This window comes from Lepidochelys kempii, chromosome 6, assembly GCF_965140285.1.
Source record: "Lepidochelys kempii isolate rLepKem1 chromosome 6, rLepKem1.hap1, whole genome shotgun sequence".
NCBI lineage: Eukaryota > Metazoa > Chordata > Testudines > Cheloniidae > Lepidochelys > Lepidochelys kempii.
This window is the reverse complement of record NC_136385.1, coordinates 58,174,910-58,193,012: the sequence shown is the minus strand read 5'-3', so window position 1 is coordinate 58,193,012 and position 18,103 is coordinate 58,174,910. Positions and strand designations below refer to the sequence as shown.

The window sequence follows — 18,103 nt, the reverse complement described above, 5'->3', positions numbered from 1 at the left end:
CAGATGGACAGATCCTTCCTCCCTCCACCACAAATAAGATCAGGAGACAATGTGACATAATTAAAACCTAACTGAAATTTCAAAAGAGGGTTTTACATTTTACAAAAATTGTTTTAAATGGATAAAACCAAATGGATATGTATGCGAGCCACAGGGGATTTGACACACAAAGGAGGAAAAGAGATTGTGGATAAGGGGGCCAGTAATATATCTGAAGTCACAAGAGGTCATAATAGAAAACATTTTTTTTTTTTAAAGTTTGAGAGCTCTTTCAACAGTGGAGTGAGATAAACAGACCTGGATTGAGGGTGGAACAAGCTCTGAATCATAGGGCAAAAGGCTCCCCTCCTAACATCCTAAAGTGGGGGGAGGGGATTGCTAAAAGTTAGCAGGTGTCAGAGCACAGATATCTGTTGGGATGAGGCTCAAAGGATGAGGATTTTGAAAGAATGATTGTTGTTATTTATTTACTATTAACCAAGTGCTATATACCACAGACATATGATGAGAAGCTGCCCCAAGAAGCTTTAAAATCTCCATGAACATGGGATGCTACAAAACTCAAGTAAACAGTCAGTGATGTTTAGCCCATGTCTGGATAGTTTGCTATTTTAAATTATTGCACTAATGCTTCCTTGATGGGAGGACTTGAGCAAGTGTGGGGCACAAGAGTTTATGTTTTATCAAATTTGCAGACCAGAATTGCCTTAGTCGGTTCCTTGGAAATAAGAAAAAGTACTAGCCTAAGGATGCTCTGGCAATTTTCCAGAAGCCTAATGGCAACTTTAGTTTACAGAAAACAGTGCAGACTGCAGGCATCCTCTTCTTTAATCCAGAGTGGTATGCCACAGGGACTCTGGTACCAGCAATCAATGCATCCGTTTGTTCAGAAGCAGAAGACCAAAATACACAAGGCTGAATTCAGCCTTGGCATAAATGGGCATACCTGTACTGAAGTCAATGGAAATTGCATGCACTTACACCACTAATGAAGCTGGTCCCCTTTGTCCCCTCTGATTAAAGCAGAGGGCAGAGGCTGGCCATATCTGCCTGCCTCCGCCCTCCCCCAACCCCACTCTAGCTCTTTGCCCCACTCCCTGCATTAACCCCACTACAGCAGGGTGTTGTCAGAAACACTCTTCTGAAATGCATGGACTGGATTCAGTTCACCTCACCTGCTTTGTGCTTTTCTATGCTGTTGCTGGCTGGATTGATTGGTTGGTTTTCACAGTGCCGCACGGGACGACATTCAGGGGGATAGCAGGAAAATCCCAGCTCGGCCCTAGCTATGGTTTGCTTGGCTCATGCCCTTGGGGCTTGTGCCGCTTGCCAACGCCAGCCTGTGGCATGACAGCACTTCGGTGGACCGGCAGGCAGCAGGAGCTCGTGGCAGCCCCTGTCACAGCGTTACGCCAAACCATGCTGGGGCCTGTGTTCCAGGAGACCGGCCCACGGCGGGCGCCACCCAGGCGACCCAGTGGCTGGGACTTGGCGAGAACCGCCCTGTCGGCCAAGGCAGGTACTATAGTTCGTGCTGCGGCGTACGCGGCTCGCGGCGGCTAGGAGTCAGCGGGCGGCTCCCACCGGGCGGGTCGCGGCGAGCTCAGCGGAGCAGCGGCGTTGCCGCTGGGCCTAGAAGGCGGCGGGGGAGGGCTGCCTGCAGGGGCTCCTGGTCTGGAAGAGTCGGGCTGGGAGGAGGTGGAGGACTTCCCTCCTGGTGCAGGAGCGATGAGCTGGGGAGGAAGCCTGCGGGGGGTAAATGCGCCACCACGAGAGTCAGGCTGGTACCTGGTGTGATCTGTGAGGTGCTGTGCGGGAGCCTGGGCGGTTTGTGTCTGTCCTACAAGAGAGCCAGTGTTTTCCTGAGCCGCACCCCGCTTAGCTGCTGCTGGCCCCGCTTCTGGATAAGACAGAAAACACCAGACCTGGCACCCCCACCTGTTTTGATGTTTTTGCTCTTTATTTTTCCTTTCTTCTTTCTCCTGGCATGATGTGACATGGCCCTGGCCTCTCAGTGGGGGGGAGAACCTCCCTCTTTTCTTAGTTTTTCAAGATTGGGGTTTTCTTTTCCATTATCTTTAATGTTCCTCCTTTGTCGCCTTCTGGCTGGACAATACATGGATACAAGTTATTTTGTGTAAACATCTGGTTTGGGAATAGCCCCTCCCCCCTGTAAGCAGTACTTTAAAATGTAGTCCAGGTCATGAGCCTACTAGTCTCTAAACATTCATAACCACAGTTTGTATATCTATCTTATAATGACCGTAGAGTTCGGAAGGTTACAAGATTTCACTTGACATTTTTATACACAAAAACATTGCATAAACCCAGTTGTTCCAATTGCTTACTTTGGGTGGGGGCGGGTCAGAACCCCTGTGCTCCCCTGGGGGTGTGGCAAGGTGTCCCCAATTTTTTTTTCTGTTAGAATTTTTGTACTTTGAGATTTAGGACTACACCACTACTAACTGTGGGCTGGGACGATGAAGGCAGGAGAGGATACAGAACCCTTGCATACAACTGTGTTTTCTATTGTTCTCCAGGCTGAGCTCACCAAGTAGCCAAGCTGCACTCAGTGCAGCTGAGGAGAAAACAAAAATGATTTTATATCACCTTGATGGGTCCCCCTCCCACAAACCTCGGGGCACCTTAGGGCCAGTTCAGGACCCGGAGAAACTTAGCCCAGTCTCTAAGTTTTGGCATCTGATGATAACACCTCATGGGGCAATTCCATCACTCCGGCCGAGCCCAGTGGTGCTCCGGCCATGCCCTCTTCCCCTGACATCATCCCTTTAGTAGTTCTGCACCACCTGGGAACGTCCTCTGTGCCAAAGGCATCCCAACTCTGCTAATAAAGGAGGCATTTATTCCACCAGCTTTGTGCTGCCAGAGTGGGGCAAAGCAGGCAGAATGTGGGAGGGACACGAAATGGCCCTCTTGCTACCTAACCCTATAAGTAAGATACCCAGGTGTTTACAAGTGTCAGGCTCCTTCCCCTAAAAGCACATTTCTCCCCTCTGCTACTTTATTGTATCCGTCCTCATCCAGCGTTACCTCACGTGGGGCTGCAGTCCTGCGGCACTGCCACGTGAGTGCGAGAGACATTGTGCGGGGCCTGACCCAGTTTTGTAGGAAGTGGCTGGTGCACATGTTGTGTAAAGCCTTTTGGAGCACTCTTAACCCTTACTGTCAAAGGGTTAAGCCCGTGCACCTCAGCGGCTCCAAAAACAAACATGTCCAAAGCCCACCTTTATGCGCGCGCACCCGCCCTCCCCTTCCCCCACACACACCCCAGTGCTTCCATGTGGAAAAAGCATCCGGGAAATGCTCTCTGCAGTCAGCCCTCTTCTCTGCTATAGGCGCCTCTATGCATCACGTCCGCACTTTTATTTACATTATCTGTATCTTTACAATATTATCATGTTCTTCAGTTTACGAAACATACACACCAAGCAATCAGGCCACAGTGTCCCCATTGACTTTGATGTATTTGTGACTAGGGTTTTCCCTGTCATTAATTCAGATTTTATTTATCATGACACAAGATGCTTTTGTTTTTAAACGTTCTGTTAAAACGTGCTGTGAGGTTGCTTGTGCATTGATCAAAAGCAATCATTTTCCTTGATTTTAGTTCCAGTAATAAATTGAAACAAACGGTACATCCTGAATTGACCAGTGCCACTTTTATGAATCGAGCACGGCACCATTCATGTGCTCGGGCTCCGTGCTGACATGAATGTGGTGATCACTGTGAGCAACAGGACTCATCTGGGTGAATGGTGGTTGGATGTGACTGAGCCATAGAAGGGTGAGCTGCGTCTGTGACAAGAACATTGGCTAGTCCATGTGCTGCTGAGGGAAGGGAGGGGAAGGGGACGGAGGTTGCTGAACGCAGCGGGCTGACGGATGTCCATACAATGCCCACAGGCACTTCCTCTCTCTCTCTCTCTCTCTGTGCTCTTCCAGGGAGAATAAAATGCCTCTAATCAATCGTAGCTGAAATATTTAAGGAGGCTTTAATGGTAGTTTCTTTCCTATAGGAAAATTTGGGAAGTTTTCCACCGAGAAAGAGTTTTGCAAATTATTAATGGCTAAGTGAAGTAAATGCAAGGAGCCCTTGCTGTTCTGTTTAGCAACCGCGAGAAAGACACGCTATATCTTTTGACAGAGAGTTCCCTGGAACTTCAGAAACACTAGCTTTACTAGTTTGTATTCCAGTGGTGTAGCTGAACCAGACAAGTCTGCAGCACGCTGTATTATTTTTAGACTCTTCTAGGTTGCCATTTTTTATCCTGTAAAAATGCACATCAGCTTCTGGGTGACTGGCCATCAATTTTTATAAATGCGTCACAGTCCAGATTTTTTTTTCCGCCCTGCTCTCTCTCCTCCTTTTAAAGCCTGCTGTATACAAGTCTTTTGAGATGGTGGGGTGTGCATGATTTCAATTCGTGCATCAGATTCTTCCATTCACAGCTCTTTAGCATCACAAGATGCATTCTTCTGCTGCACACAGCGCTGCTTATCGTCTATTATGGGTGAACTGCCCAAGTACATAGAATTGAAGGCACGGGCAGGCAGAATCACCATAGTGCCTGGTTATGACTCTTCAGTCAGCTCAGCATTCCTTTGCAATATTATATCTCCTCCATGTACAATGGTGCAATGGGTGTGTCAGATTCAGGGATATCGCTACTCAGTGCTGTGACAGCACATTCTCAGAAGCCACTTTAATATAAAGGAAGATCATTGCAAAAGTGAATGACCAATTAACGTACCGGGGCCATCCCTTCCACTTTTCTTCGGCCCTATGAGGCAGCATAACCACCAAATAAAGGTTCATGTTTTGCTTTGAAACATCTGGTATGGACAACAGTCAGAGATGTAGACTAGATATAACACAGTTCTGTTCCGCTGCAGGAGGAGTCAGGATATCATAATAGACTGACCATTGGTCTGATCCAGTATTTTAGTTTTCTGTATTCCAACAAAATGGCAATTTCATTGAACTGAGCCTTTTCACTTCCTTAGTCAATGCAATTTTAATCAGTGCCCAAAAAGTTATGCTACTGAGCAGGGTGCATCACATAGCCTATATCAAGCCGCATAGACTATATCCCTGTGCCCCCCACTTGCTGGGGGAGAAGAAATGTATTGTATAGCCATGACAAAGCCTATACTGGTTGATGTCTATATTCCCACTTGCTGGGGGAGAAGAAATTTATTATATAGTTATGTTGCCAGCACAGAGTGCCCAAGGCAAGCAACAGCTGGGTTCGTTGCTCAGTGTGCCTCGTGCCAATGACCACAACGGGGTGGAGAAGCAGAGAGATTTATTTGGAGCTCCAAATAGGGCGCAGGGAGACTGAGCTGTCTCAAGTCCTGCAGCAGTGCAGCAGATTCCAGTATACATTTTATACCTTTGCCTACTTCACTACACAAGCTTATGCAACCAATCACCTGTTGCCCCATACAATACCGTAGCCAATCAGCTAAAGCAGCCAATTGTGTTTTTCCTCAGTAGCATTGCCTGAGCCTTGCCTTATTTGGTCCTATTTGTTACCGGTTTTTGCTAAACATTTCTGCCTTCTCTATGTTTCCCAGGCCGAAGCTGGCCTTGACTGGTGAGCTGTGTACACACCTGTTTGTGTGCTAGCTTCCTCAGAGTTATGCAGGATCACAGAGGGTTCAAGAAGCAAAGGGGCCTTGGTTTATTCGGGCCAAGAGCAGGAGGGCTTCCTCGACACTCGTGGTCTTCCACCCTCCCGAGTTACCTAGTGTAGTGCCCAGTGTCCCCAACAGTTATGACATAGCCTATACTGCTTGATGTCTACATCCCAATGCTCCCCGCCCCCCGCACTTGCTGGAGGGGTAGGGGAGAAGAAAGGTATTGCACTTTAGAACCCTGCTTCTCATAGCACCAGTTTCAGAGCAGGAAATGCTAGTGGGAATCTTGCCACCAAGCTTTCCACAGAAATGCTCATGTAATAGAAATACTGATTGCAAGTTGTCTGTCATTCTATATTCTTCTCCTTCCCAAAAGCACTCAGACAAAAGGCAGCTATCATGCTTTGCAGTGGTATTAATCTTTAATCAGTCGAGTGTTTTCTGCATTCAGGTGTTCAGGGAAAAAAGGGTCACAAGGAGGATCTGCCTAGAATAACTAAGCACATGTGCGTAGGCTGTGCAGTCAGAATCTGGTGGGTAACTGCAGGGAATAGAGAGAGCAGCTAAAAATAGTATTTGCTTCCAGGGTTTCTCCAGTCTATTTTTGATGCTAGATTTTAATAAGGTGGTTGACTTCTTACTAAAAATGACTGTTCCTAGCAAGTTAAGGACAAAAAGTAGAATATTTTTAGCCAACACAGACTAAAGTATTTTTGTTGACTACAGCTAAATTGAGAACAAGGCAATGGCCAGTTGCCAGTGATTTATATAATCAGTAATAAATAAGACACTGCTTACTACTCTATTAATTTTGGTGAAATTTGGAAAACTGGAAGGAAGAAATGGGGGGCACACAGAGCCCCTAGCATCTGGTTGGCCAACCCAGCACTTCAATCAGGTCACAACTGTCTACAAATCAAAGAACTGGTTGATGGCAGCCATTAACATGCTCGAACATAATAACCCCCATCTCAGTCCTGGGTCATCCTCCCAATAGAGTTTAACATGCTGATAAATCATTCAAGGGATCTCCAAGACACAAAGAAAATAAGTAATAATTGTGGGGGGAAAGGACTGAGGGGAGCACATAGAACCCCTGCTGAGGGGAGAACAGGAGACACTGGTGGGGAAAAGGGGGAAATGGAGGGGAATACAAAGTCCCTAGTGTGGAGGGGTATAATGGGGGACAATGGGGACACAGAGCCCTGTTGGGAAGGGGGAGACACACAAAACCCCTGCTGGGCAGGGGAATGGAGGAGCCTGCTATGGGGGGAGGGGGTAGAGGGAATGGAAGGACACAGCACCCCAGGCTTATGGCAGAGGTTGGAACAGAGATTTTCCCCCTGTGCCAGGTTCTGTGTATGGGGGACAATGGTATGGGGAAGGTGAAATTGGGGGGAGTTTTAGGGAGTTCCTGAAATGGAGCAGAATGGGAGGGTGGAACATAAGGAGATTGTGGTGGGAGGGGAAACGGAAGAATGCAAGGAGCTCCTGTGGTAGGCAATGAGCTCAGCCTACAGAAAGTACAAAGTGTGCATGTTGTTCTGTCAGGACCTTTTCACATCAACATCACAATCTTACTCCCATCCAAATGATGAAATACATCCTAGAATACCTAAGGAGCTGACTGAGGAGATATCTGAGCCATTAGCCATTATCTTCGAAAAGTCACAGAAGACTGGTGAGATTCCAGAGGACTGGAAAAGGGCAAATACAGGGCCAGTCTATAACAAGGGGAATAAAGACAACCTGAGGAATTACAGATCAGTGAGCTTCACTTCAGTACCCAGAAAGTTAATGGAGCAAATAATTAAGCAATCAATTTGCAAATATCTAGAAGATAATAAAATTGATAAGTAACAGTCAGCATAGACTTATCAAGAACAAATCATGTCAAACTAACCTAATATCTTTCTTTGACACTTGACAAAGTGCACTTTGACAAAGTAACAAGCACTGTGGATAGGGGGAAAGCGCTAGATGTGGTATATCTTGACTTTAGTAAGACTTTTGATACTGTCTCTCATGACCTTCTCATAAACAAACAAGGGAAATACAACCTAGATAGAGCTACTATAAGGTGGGTGTATAACTGGTTGGAAAACCGTTCCCTGAGAATAGTTATCAGTGGTTCACAGTGAAGCTGGAAGGCCATACTGAGTGAGGTCCCGCAGGGATCAGTTCTGGGTCTGGTTTTGTTCAATATCTTCATCAATAATTTAGATAATGGCATGGAGAGTACACTTATAAAGTTTGCGGACAGTACCAAGCTGGGAGGGGTTTCAAGTACTTTGGAGGATAGGATTAAAATTCAAAATGATCTGGACAAACTGGAGAAATGGTCTGAAGTAAACAGGATGAAATTCAATAAAGGACGAATGCAAAGTACTCCATTTAGGAAGGACCAATCAGTTGCACACATACAAAATGGCAAATGACTGCCTAGGAAGGAGTACTGTGGAAAAGGATGTGAGGGTCATAGTGGATCAAAAGCTAAATATGAATCAACAGCGTAACACTATTGCAAAAAAAAAAAAAAAGCAAACATTCTAGAATATATTAGCACAAGTGTTGTAAGCAAGACATAAGTAGTAATTCTTCTGCTCTACTCTGCACTGATACAGCCTCAGCTGGAGTATTGCGTCCTGTTCTGGGTGCCACATTTCAGCAAAGATGTGGACAAATTGGAGAAAGTCCAGAGAAGAGCAACAAAAATGATTAAAGGTCTAGAAAACATGACCTATGAGGGAAGATTGAAAAAACTGGGTTTGTTTAGTCTGGAGAAGAGAAGACTGAATGGGGACATCACAGTTTTCAAATACATAAAAGGCTGTTACAAGAAGGACGGAGAAAAATTGTTTTCCTTATCCTCCGAGGATAGGACAAGAAGCAATAGGCTTAAATTGCAGCAAGGGAGGTTTAGGGTGGACATTAGCGAAAACTTCCGGTCAGGGTAATTAAGCACTGGAATAAATTGCCTAGGGCAGTTGTGGAATCTCCATCATTAGAGACTGTTAAGAGTAGGGTGACCAGATGTCCCATTTTTATAGGGACAGTTGCGTTTTTCGGGACTTTTTCTTATATAGGCACCTATTATCCTCCCGTCCCGTTTTTTCACAGTTGCTATCTGGTCACCCTAGTTAAGAGCAGGTTAGACAAACACCTGTCAGGGTTGGTCTAGATAATACTTAGTCCTGCCTTGAGTGTAGGGGACTGAACTGGAAGACCTCTCAAGGTCCCTTCCAGTCCTACAATTCTATGAAATCTTTCCAATTTATTTTCAGCCAGCCGGGAGGAGTCACTTTCAAGGGGCTTCTGACAACAGTCTATTGTTTCTGAAGAGTGTTAGCTGGGACAGACTTTGCCTTTTCTGTTCCAAAGTCACAACTCATCTTGCCTCTGCTTCCACAGCTACATTCTCAGTTTCTGGGGACAGCCAAGCTTAAGAGTCTGGCCCACGGATACCTTCTTAGATGGTCCTCACACCTGTAAAACCACTTGCATGTAAAAATTGGCTAACACGCAGCACACGTGAACAACAAAGCATGCAACCCTCTAGTATTGTTTTCCTTACATTAAAAAAAAAAAAAACAGTCCCCCTCTTGCAAATATGCACGTCTCGTTGGCTCTTTTAGTGTACAAGAGGTAAAATAACCCCCTTAGTATTGTTAAGAAGAAACATTTTACCGACCAGTGAACATGAACAGCTGGGAAACACCCATTTCAGAGCTATATATTAAAATAATTTCAGAGTTGTATATTAAAATGCACCAGTTCTGGGAACTACTAAAAACCAAGGAGAAAATAGAGCCAGCACCAGTTAATGGATTGCTTTTGTTTATTACAGAAATCTAAAAAAGAAATAAAATAAAATAGTGTTTTGATTTACTACTGCCTAAAGAGTCTTTTCATGTTCTTCATTTCAGAGCGCCTTCTTCACTTTGCTACTGCTAGACTGAAATTTGTGCAGCTCAGCGACTCCTTGGGAATTTCACAAAGGGGAAGGGAGTCAATTTGTCTTTCCTTTGGCTATCTATTCTGGCATTTCTCTTCTCACCCTCTTCAAAGATGTAACCATCTCAATAACTTAAATCATGCTTTACCTTTCACAAGCAGAAATTCGTGTAAATGCAAAATAAATTTTAAATCAGCACAGACAGAATTTACTAAAAAAATATGGCTAAAATCTGAGAAAAAAAAGGATGAATTAGTAAGCAGATAGAAAGCTTTTAACTATTGCATTGTTTTGGAACCATACCCTTTCCTAGCCTCCTCCACTTAGGCATCTAAAAGCACTTTATGAACATTCTCACTCCATGCCTGAAAGCTGGGGAACATTATCCCCCTTTTACATTTGATTCGCATTTGTCACATTGATTGTGGCAAGAATTAATTCACTCCTAAAATCATATAAACCCAATTTTTAGATAATGTAAGCTGCTTCCCATCCCATTTAATGATAGACACTGCTACCTTATCCCTCACTTTATACAGATTAACTGTTCCTTTTTCCTTGATAGAGAAGAGGCTACATACTTGCATGGAGTGAGCTGGGAATTGCTATTCGCATCAGCGATGTCTTTCAGTCAGAGGAAAGGTGTCTCTTTTGAAGCCAATGGCTTCTTGAGAGATATACTGCAGGAAAGGACCTTCTTGGGTAGGGTGAGTGGTTGTATGTACTTAATGCTCTTTCCCTTATTGCTTGAAACACCCCAATCATTGCTGGTATGAATGCCTGAGAGATCTGGGAGCCCACCTCTTTCTGTTAACTCTCAATCTTGCTCTTCGCATATAATATCAATGCTGAGAGGAAAGTTCCAGGCTGGATAGAAGAATACTTTTGTCAGTGTAGCTCCTGTTGCTCTGGAAGATAGTTTTCCTATACTGATGGATAAACCCCTTCTATCGGCATAGGCTATGCTACAGGATTTTGTTAGCACAGCTACAGTGCTGTGGCCGTGCTGGTACAGTCCTCATAGAGGTAGACGTGACCGTTATCAGATTTCAGTAAATTCAGCTATGCTAAAATACAAGCTCAGTTACCACCAATGGTACACCTGGGCACGTAACAGGAGTGGAGATCCCCTTCATAGGTTATATTCACAATCATTATTTCTTTCTTTTCCAGGGCACAATTTGCTCTTGCTCTGCATTAACATGGATGGCCTAATCTACACTTAAAAAAAGATAGGTTGACATAGCTACAGCACTCACAGGTGTGAAAAACCTACACCCAAAGACCATAGGTATGCCCATTGAACACCCAGTATAGATGCAGCTAGGTCGACAAAAGAATGCTTCCATCACTCGGGGAGGCGGTGTTCCTATATTGCTGGAGAAAACCCTTCCATCACTGTCGGAAGCATCTACACTATAGCCCTACAGAGGCAGAGCTGTGCTGCTGTAGCACCTATACTGTAGACACGCTGTAACTCCTGGATGTGACCATAATAAATCTTGCCTTGTCTCAGAGGAAATCAAACTAAGGGCAAAGGAAAATGCTTTACACCGAGAGATCAGTTTACCAGCTACATTACAGTTTACCACCATCACACAGAATGCAACTCAAACAGGCCCTTTCAAAGAAAACTAAAGAATCTTGTGTAACCAGAAAGTTACCCTCAGAACCTGTCTGATGTAACAGTCTAGATTACAAGTTTTTTGATTTTGGGGGAAGGTGCTGACTTGTCGGCTCTGAAGAGCCTGGTAGCAGCAGGGTGAACACTCTCTATACTGTCCTGCCAGAGTGCCTTATTTCTAACCAGAACATCCTCCTAGCATAGTGGAGCTGTCTACTCTCCAGGACCCTCTGCATCCTTTGCCCATTTTGTTGGCAGTTCCTGCTGAGAAGCTATCATACCCAGTTGTGATGATGTTCTTTTATATGAACACAAAAAGCTAGACTGAGATAGCCAAGCTCATTTAACACAGGGCACCAGATTGCTGTATTATATATTTTAAAATCACAATGGACCTGAGGCTGTAGGGGAACTAGTGATCCAGAAGTGAAAGGCTCTATAGTACTAGTTACCGAAGTCATTCGATCCCCTCTGTTGGAATGTCTCTCTCTCTCTCTCTCACACACACTCTCTCTCTCTCTAAGTGGTCTATATATGAATACACGCTTATTTACCCCCAGCTGAGAGTCAGGGCAAGTGCTTGGTTCTAACGGTCAATACATGTCATATTACAGTGGCTTGATGAGGAAACATCTTCTGGGGCTGAAGGAATTAGTTGTCTCTGCACCTCATTCAGGGAAGAATATAAAACATCTTAATTATCTCAAGTTTCTGTCTCCCTGGGAACAGTGAGAGGAAACAAGAAGCAGCATAAAAGATGACACCATGGTGCCTTATAAAAAGAGCCAAGAGCTCATTCATTTGAAATGAATTATAAAATATGAGGCAAAGGGCAGTGGCAGAAGCGAGCCCTGCATCCCCCACCCATACCCCAATACAGGGAAATGGGCTATACAATACAAAGCAGAGATTCCAAGGAGGGGGCCTGGGTAGCAGGCTTTACAAAGTGATTTCCTCGCTATACAGAAAATATATTCTTTGCGAGAAGTCAAATACCAAGCACTTAGGGTCTCCGGTGTTAATCCCTGCTCAGATAAGGCCCATGGAGGAACAGGGGTCCCTATTGTTTCCCCACCAGTTTGCTGAACACGTCATAGATTTCTGGCTTCTCCTGTGCAAACTGCTCTGCTGTGTTCTTCTGCAGCCAGTCAGATGAGCGCATCTGCTGCTGCAGGAGGCCAATGAGGTCACCAAGGTTGGAGCCCCCAGTAGAACCAGGCTCCTGGTGACGGGACACAAAGATGACCTCGTCTGTACTATCTGCTTTGCCATCCTGATCCGACTGGCAGAGCTGGTCCTTGTCCTCAGAAAGGATCTCGTGCTCCCTCTCTTCCAGGACTCTACGGATCCGCTGCATGCCTGGGATGGTGTGAGGGAGAAAAAAAACACAAGGGTGACAACAAAAGCACAAGAATCCCCAAACCTTTGTCAAATCCAAATGGACTTGGGGTAGGGAAGTGAAGAAAAATGGAGGAGCCCAGGAATAGAAGGTAATTTGAGAAGGGAATGAGGTGGCAAGAGCTGCAGACAAGATTGGGTGATGGAAAGGAGAAAGAAATGCCACATACCTAACTGTAGTCGGTGGGTTTTGTCAGCAAAGATGATACGGAACCACCCGGGCTCACTGCACTCAAAGGCTTTGCCACAGGACAGCAGAACCTTGTTATCCAGGAATCGCCTCCAGAGCAGCATCTCCTCCTCAAACGTTCCTGTCCTAAGGTACTGGGAGCAGAAGGGTAAGGGGTTAGTAACTTGCAGGTCACTCCACTTGGAAGCCTCAGTGCTCAATATCAGTAGTAATGGAATTGGGACACAGCCCACAGAGCTCTAAGGAGAAGGCTTTCACATGGAAGATGGAGAAGTTTGGGTACCCAACTCTCTTTAGCCACAGGGAGGAGCTGCAGGACATGGGAGCATTGAATTGAGGCGGGGGAGTGGGGAAGTGGGCAGCCCCCACCAAGGAAAAAAGATGAGTAAACTAGAACAGCCTGCAGAGATTTTTCTGTGTCCCAGCTGCTGCGAATGGGTCAAGCTGTGAGCCCCATGGGACCTGGGAGACTGGTGAGTAGCTAGGATCCCTGAGGAATTGAAGCATTTGTGGTTCCTATGAAGAGGGGTTGGGGCAAAGATGGCGAAAAGAGACAGGATGCAGTTAGAAAAGATCCCTAGCAAGAAGGAAAATGTGTATACAAACTAGATGGACCCATGAACCGTGCTTACAAAAATATCCTTCCCTCCAGCTCATCAGAATGATTAATTAGGATTTAACAATGTGGTCATATAACTACATCCAACTCTCCTCCAGAATCTATTGTGCCAAATGTTTGCCTAGCCAGAAGAGCAGCCTCCTCTCCTGAGACCACTGACCTTTCGGAAATCGATCCAAACAAAGAAGCCGGCATTGCGGTTGAGGAAGGGAACCCCAAGGGTCTTCAACTCATCTGTCACATAGGTATGGGCAGCTTTGAGACGGGCATGGTTGGCCCGCAGGTATACTTGATTGATCCAGTCTAGCCAGGAGGAGAAGAAACTTCACAAACTGACCAATAATTCAGTTCCAAAAAGATTTCCTCCATGATTATCTCTGATATATGGAGTGGGATCATAAAGCCTCTATCCATCTTTCACCCTAGCCCCTTCTTTTTTCATCCTCACGTTCTCCTCCACTGCAGTACCCTAGAACAAAAACACTATTCAAGAACTTGGTGCCTGTCTTGAATTCTATCCTCTTATCTAATCTCCTGGTGGAAGTTTCCTTAGGCCTCAGATGTCTGTTGTGAAGCCTCTGCAATTTGCTAGTGTGCAGTCCAAGACAGAGCTAGAAATCTAGTTCTGTTTCACTCCTCCCAGAAGCTCATATCCCTTTAATTCTCCCCAGCAGACTTTTCAAAATGGTGACCGCTGTTGTCCAAGTAACTACTTCCAAGCTGTTGCTTTAACCCTGCTCACCCTGAGTGCACTTTCTCTTTCAATGACAATCCTGTAAAATTGTCAACCACATCTGACATGCAGCCCCAGGATTATGGAAGGTTGTCATTTTAGCTGCTTTAGCTAGAGACCCCTTGGGAATGTAGAGGACAGATCCTCTGAGCTCCCAGGATAATAGAGAAAGGCAGATGACTATGTGTTAAACCATTCTCTCAGACTCACCTCTGTCTCGAAGCAGCTGTGCCACTTTGTGTTGGACAGGTCCACAAACTCCATGGAAGTAACACAAGGAGGCCACTGCATTGGCAACATCTTGGTTCTCAGTATACAAAGTGCCAAAACGAATCCCAGAGACAGCAAAATCCTGCAGCAAATACACACACACTGATTACCCTACTGCAAAGGAATGCAGGATCCCATCACCTCTATCTTATTCTTTCCAGCGCAGGGTCAAGGCCTCGTGGAACATCAGGCTGATTGCATAGCTGAGTTAGACCTGGCATGACTGCACTCACCTTGCTAATTCCCCACATCACATGAGTCCTCTGTGGATCAGGCAATCTGCATGTAGAAGGATGCACACAAGGCAGTTAGTGTCATAGGTGCTGAAGCTTTTGGATCACCAGTGCAACATTCCAGAAGCAAAGCAGCAACATTTCACAAGGACAGACAACACGCCAGGAAACACAAATGAAGCAGTACAAGGCTAAATGGAACCTACCCTTAAAGGGACACTAGGAACTCATTTTAGACCCAACTTTTGTATGTCTTAGGTATTTATAAGGCATACATCATTATATTATCTAAGTGTGATACTGTAGTTCCAAATTATAGGCCAGACTGTTAGAGCTGCACATACAAAAGTGCACTCAATTCTAAAAGAATCAGGCCCCTGCCAATATGTTTTATAAAAACTAAAATGACTTTTTCCACCAATTGTTTTAAAAATGTCAATGAAAACATGAGATTTTTGGGGGTGGATTTAAATTTTCCCTTGCAGTGTTGTGAATCCAAATTCAGCAACAGTGGGCTAGCACCTGAAACTGACTAGAACCAGAAAATAAAATGGACCAATCCAGTTTCACTGTCCCAACTGAATAGTGCACAAATAAGAAAAACAGATTAAATGGGAAAAAGTAAATTTAAAAGTTCTCTGTTCAGCAATCAAATGGGTTATTAGCAACACAAGCAAGGAATATTTTTAAATATGTGCTTTGTAACTGCTGTGTCCCTTTAAAGCATTAACTAATAAAACCCATTCCCGGATAAGTAGTAAGATCCCAGTACTGCTGCTCCTGCATAAAACAAAAGTAAAGAATGAAAAAAGACTACAATCCTTACATGCACCATTAGAACCAGGGGAAGGGGCAGCAGTGTTTGGCAAAGAAAAAGAAAGATAATGATCAGCGGGAAATGAAACCTCCTTTTCAAGTTTTTAGAAACCTTGCAAACAATGGACTAATAAACACATTCAAAAGTGTATCAACCTGCTAAGTGCACTGGCAAAAAGGAAACTGTGAAGCAATCAACATGAGGCAGAGTCTACTGGGGCACAAGTCAAATCCCAGCCACAAACCACCAACATGACAACATGTTGCACAGTTGCTAACAGGTGGCCAAGGAAGCAGTGCAGACTTTACCTGTCCATGCCCAGAACGCTATGGAATGTGGCTGATTCATCAAAAACCGACAGCATGTAGATCTCGTCGACTATTACATGCAATTCATGCCTGGAAGGGAGAAAATGGAGATTCTGAGAGAATTATACTCTCATAGTGAGGGCTGCCTCATGTATGCAGAAAAGCAGACTGAGGTCCATCAAACTCATTTCTTGTCACTCACCACAGCCATGACACAGAAAGAGTTTTTAGTCATTGCTAATGCAGGCTTACTAACTCTCTCATTTAATATCCCACTTGATATTGTAAACTCTATCACCATCTACAAACGATGGACAGAAATTTAAACGGGAGCGGGTGGTACATGAGAAGGCTGGAATCCCACAACTGTCTGTCTTCTAATGTGCACAAATGGAACAGCTGTATCCCATGAAAGGAGCATAGCAGAGCTGCTGTATCTCACCATATCCCCATGAGTACACAGCAGACATAGCAAATTAGCATCTTGCATAGCTCACTAGAACTCCAATAAACTGGTATGACCAGTTTCTCTTTGGGCAAGTGGTTGGCCAATCCAAGGGTGGAGAAATGACTGCGTGGTCCACCATCCTATCTCCCCATTCTCTAGTCTTAAGCCCTTTGCTGTGTGTACCAGAATAAGTTATTTTCATGGCAGAGAGGAAAGTTAGAGCCAGAAAGACACAGACACACTGACTGTTTCATCAGACTCAGAAAGCCATCTTTGATCTGGGTCTCCTAAGACCCTTAAACTGCCGCACCTTTTAGCAAACTCCAGGTAGTCCCGTAATTCTGACAGGGAGTAGAGGTCCCCTAAGGGATTTTGGGGGTTCAGGAGAATTAAGGCTTTCACACCAACACCCTATAAAACAAAAACACAATATAATGTTAAAGGAACAATACCTGTGGGGTAAATCTTCAACTCCCTTTTCTAAAACCATGAGACTCCCCTAATAACTCACACCTTCACCATGCACAGCAATGGCATTGCACCCCAGTGCCCAGAGCTGTAGGAGAAATTCAACTATGGGATGTTTTAGCAGGAGGATGAAGAGATTCTTGAAGCTACCTGGTTCATAAAGTACTTTGGGGCCTGAGGGATGAATGAGCTTCTGGTTTTAAGCACCACTGACACCTGGTATACTCATCCCTGACAAAGACTATCCTACATTTTCCCCACTGTGAAGAGGAGCTGAATAGATGCTGCAACTGTGCCACTGCAGCACTTCTGTGTAGACACTGTGTGCGCCAACAGGAGGGATTCTTTCATTGGTGTAGGTAATCCTCCTCCCTGAGAGGTAGTAACTAGGTCAATGGAAGAATTCTTCCCTCAACCTAGCGCAGTCTACACTAGGGGGTAGGATGGCTTAACTATGCTGCTGAGAGGCATGGATTTTTCATACCCCTGAACAATGTAGTTAAGCCAACTTAATTTCCTAGTGTAGACCAAGCCTTAGATGGGAAGAATAGAGTGGTGATGGTATCAGTGAGTGGAGTGGAGAAGTCAGAACTCCCAAGAGCATGATCAGAAACTGCTCACATCCCAGCAATTCTTTGGAATGGGAGACCACAGAGTGGATAAAAAATGATTATTAAAAAAATAATAAATCAACATTTTAAATTTAAATTAAATTAGAAATTGACAACCTACATTAATGCCTAAACTTCTTATAATTTATTAAAATAATTTAAATAAAATAAAAATTATAATATTAAGCAGTACATCTCTGCTGCCAAGTTTTAAAGAAAGTCAGATCACTGAACCGTTGGAAGTCACTAGCTAAGCAACTGGAACCAGAGTCCGTTGACATGCTAAACCAGCTTTTGACAGCCATAGCCAGTTCCGCAGATACAGAGAGAATATTTTCCCCATTTCAGTTTATTCAACTAGTTCAGTTCAATGATTAATTAATTCAAAGTCAAGAACCTAACCAGGAGTTGAAAAAGCAGGAAAGCTCGTTTTCCCTCTTCCAATCAATAAAAAAGAATTAGGTGTGAGAAGATGAGATCTGCTAGTTCTAAAATCTTAAAGAACATGGTGACCAGAAACAACTGAATTCATTATCTACAGATAATACTTCATTTGTTTAATAATTAGTTTTAAATGCATACAGGTTTTGATAATTTTTTTTCTATATGTACCCTGCACATTTAAGGTCATTTTATTTCTTTTAAAAAATGCTGTTATTGTGCATTTCCATCCAAACAAAGCTTGACACAAATCAATAGTAAAAAGTCAAATGATATAATTGCTTAAATAAAAGTGCATAGATACAGTGTATTCTCCTGCTAGCAGGA

General features: G+C 44.3%; 1 protein-coding gene across 3 annotated transcripts in view; it reads right to left on the bottom strand.

Moving 5' to 3' along the window:
- Nucleotides 1-5,282: 5,282 nt before the first annotated feature.
- The window catches only part of ACCS (1-aminocyclopropane-1-carboxylate synthase homolog (inactive)), an 86,822-nt gene continuing 74,001 nt past the window's right edge, over nt 5,283-18,103 (bottom strand). For all 3 annotated transcript variants that reach the window (XM_073348052.2, XM_073348054.2, XM_073348049.2), the window contains 7 exons: nt 16,567-16,667; nt 15,809-15,898; nt 14,684-14,729; nt 14,391-14,532; nt 13,608-13,750; nt 12,809-12,962; nt 5,283-12,599 (listed from right to left, as the gene is read on the bottom strand). In XM_073348052.2, coding sequence (XP_073204153.1) covers nt 12,301-12,599; nt 12,809-12,962; nt 13,608-13,750; nt 14,391-14,532; nt 14,684-14,729; nt 15,809-15,898; nt 16,567-16,667 — 975 coding nt within the window. In that variant the 3' untranslated portion in view covers nt 5,283-12,300. The remainder of the gene's footprint in view (nt 12,600-12,808; nt 12,963-13,607; nt 13,751-14,390; nt 14,533-14,683; nt 14,730-15,808; nt 15,899-16,566; nt 16,668-18,103) is intronic.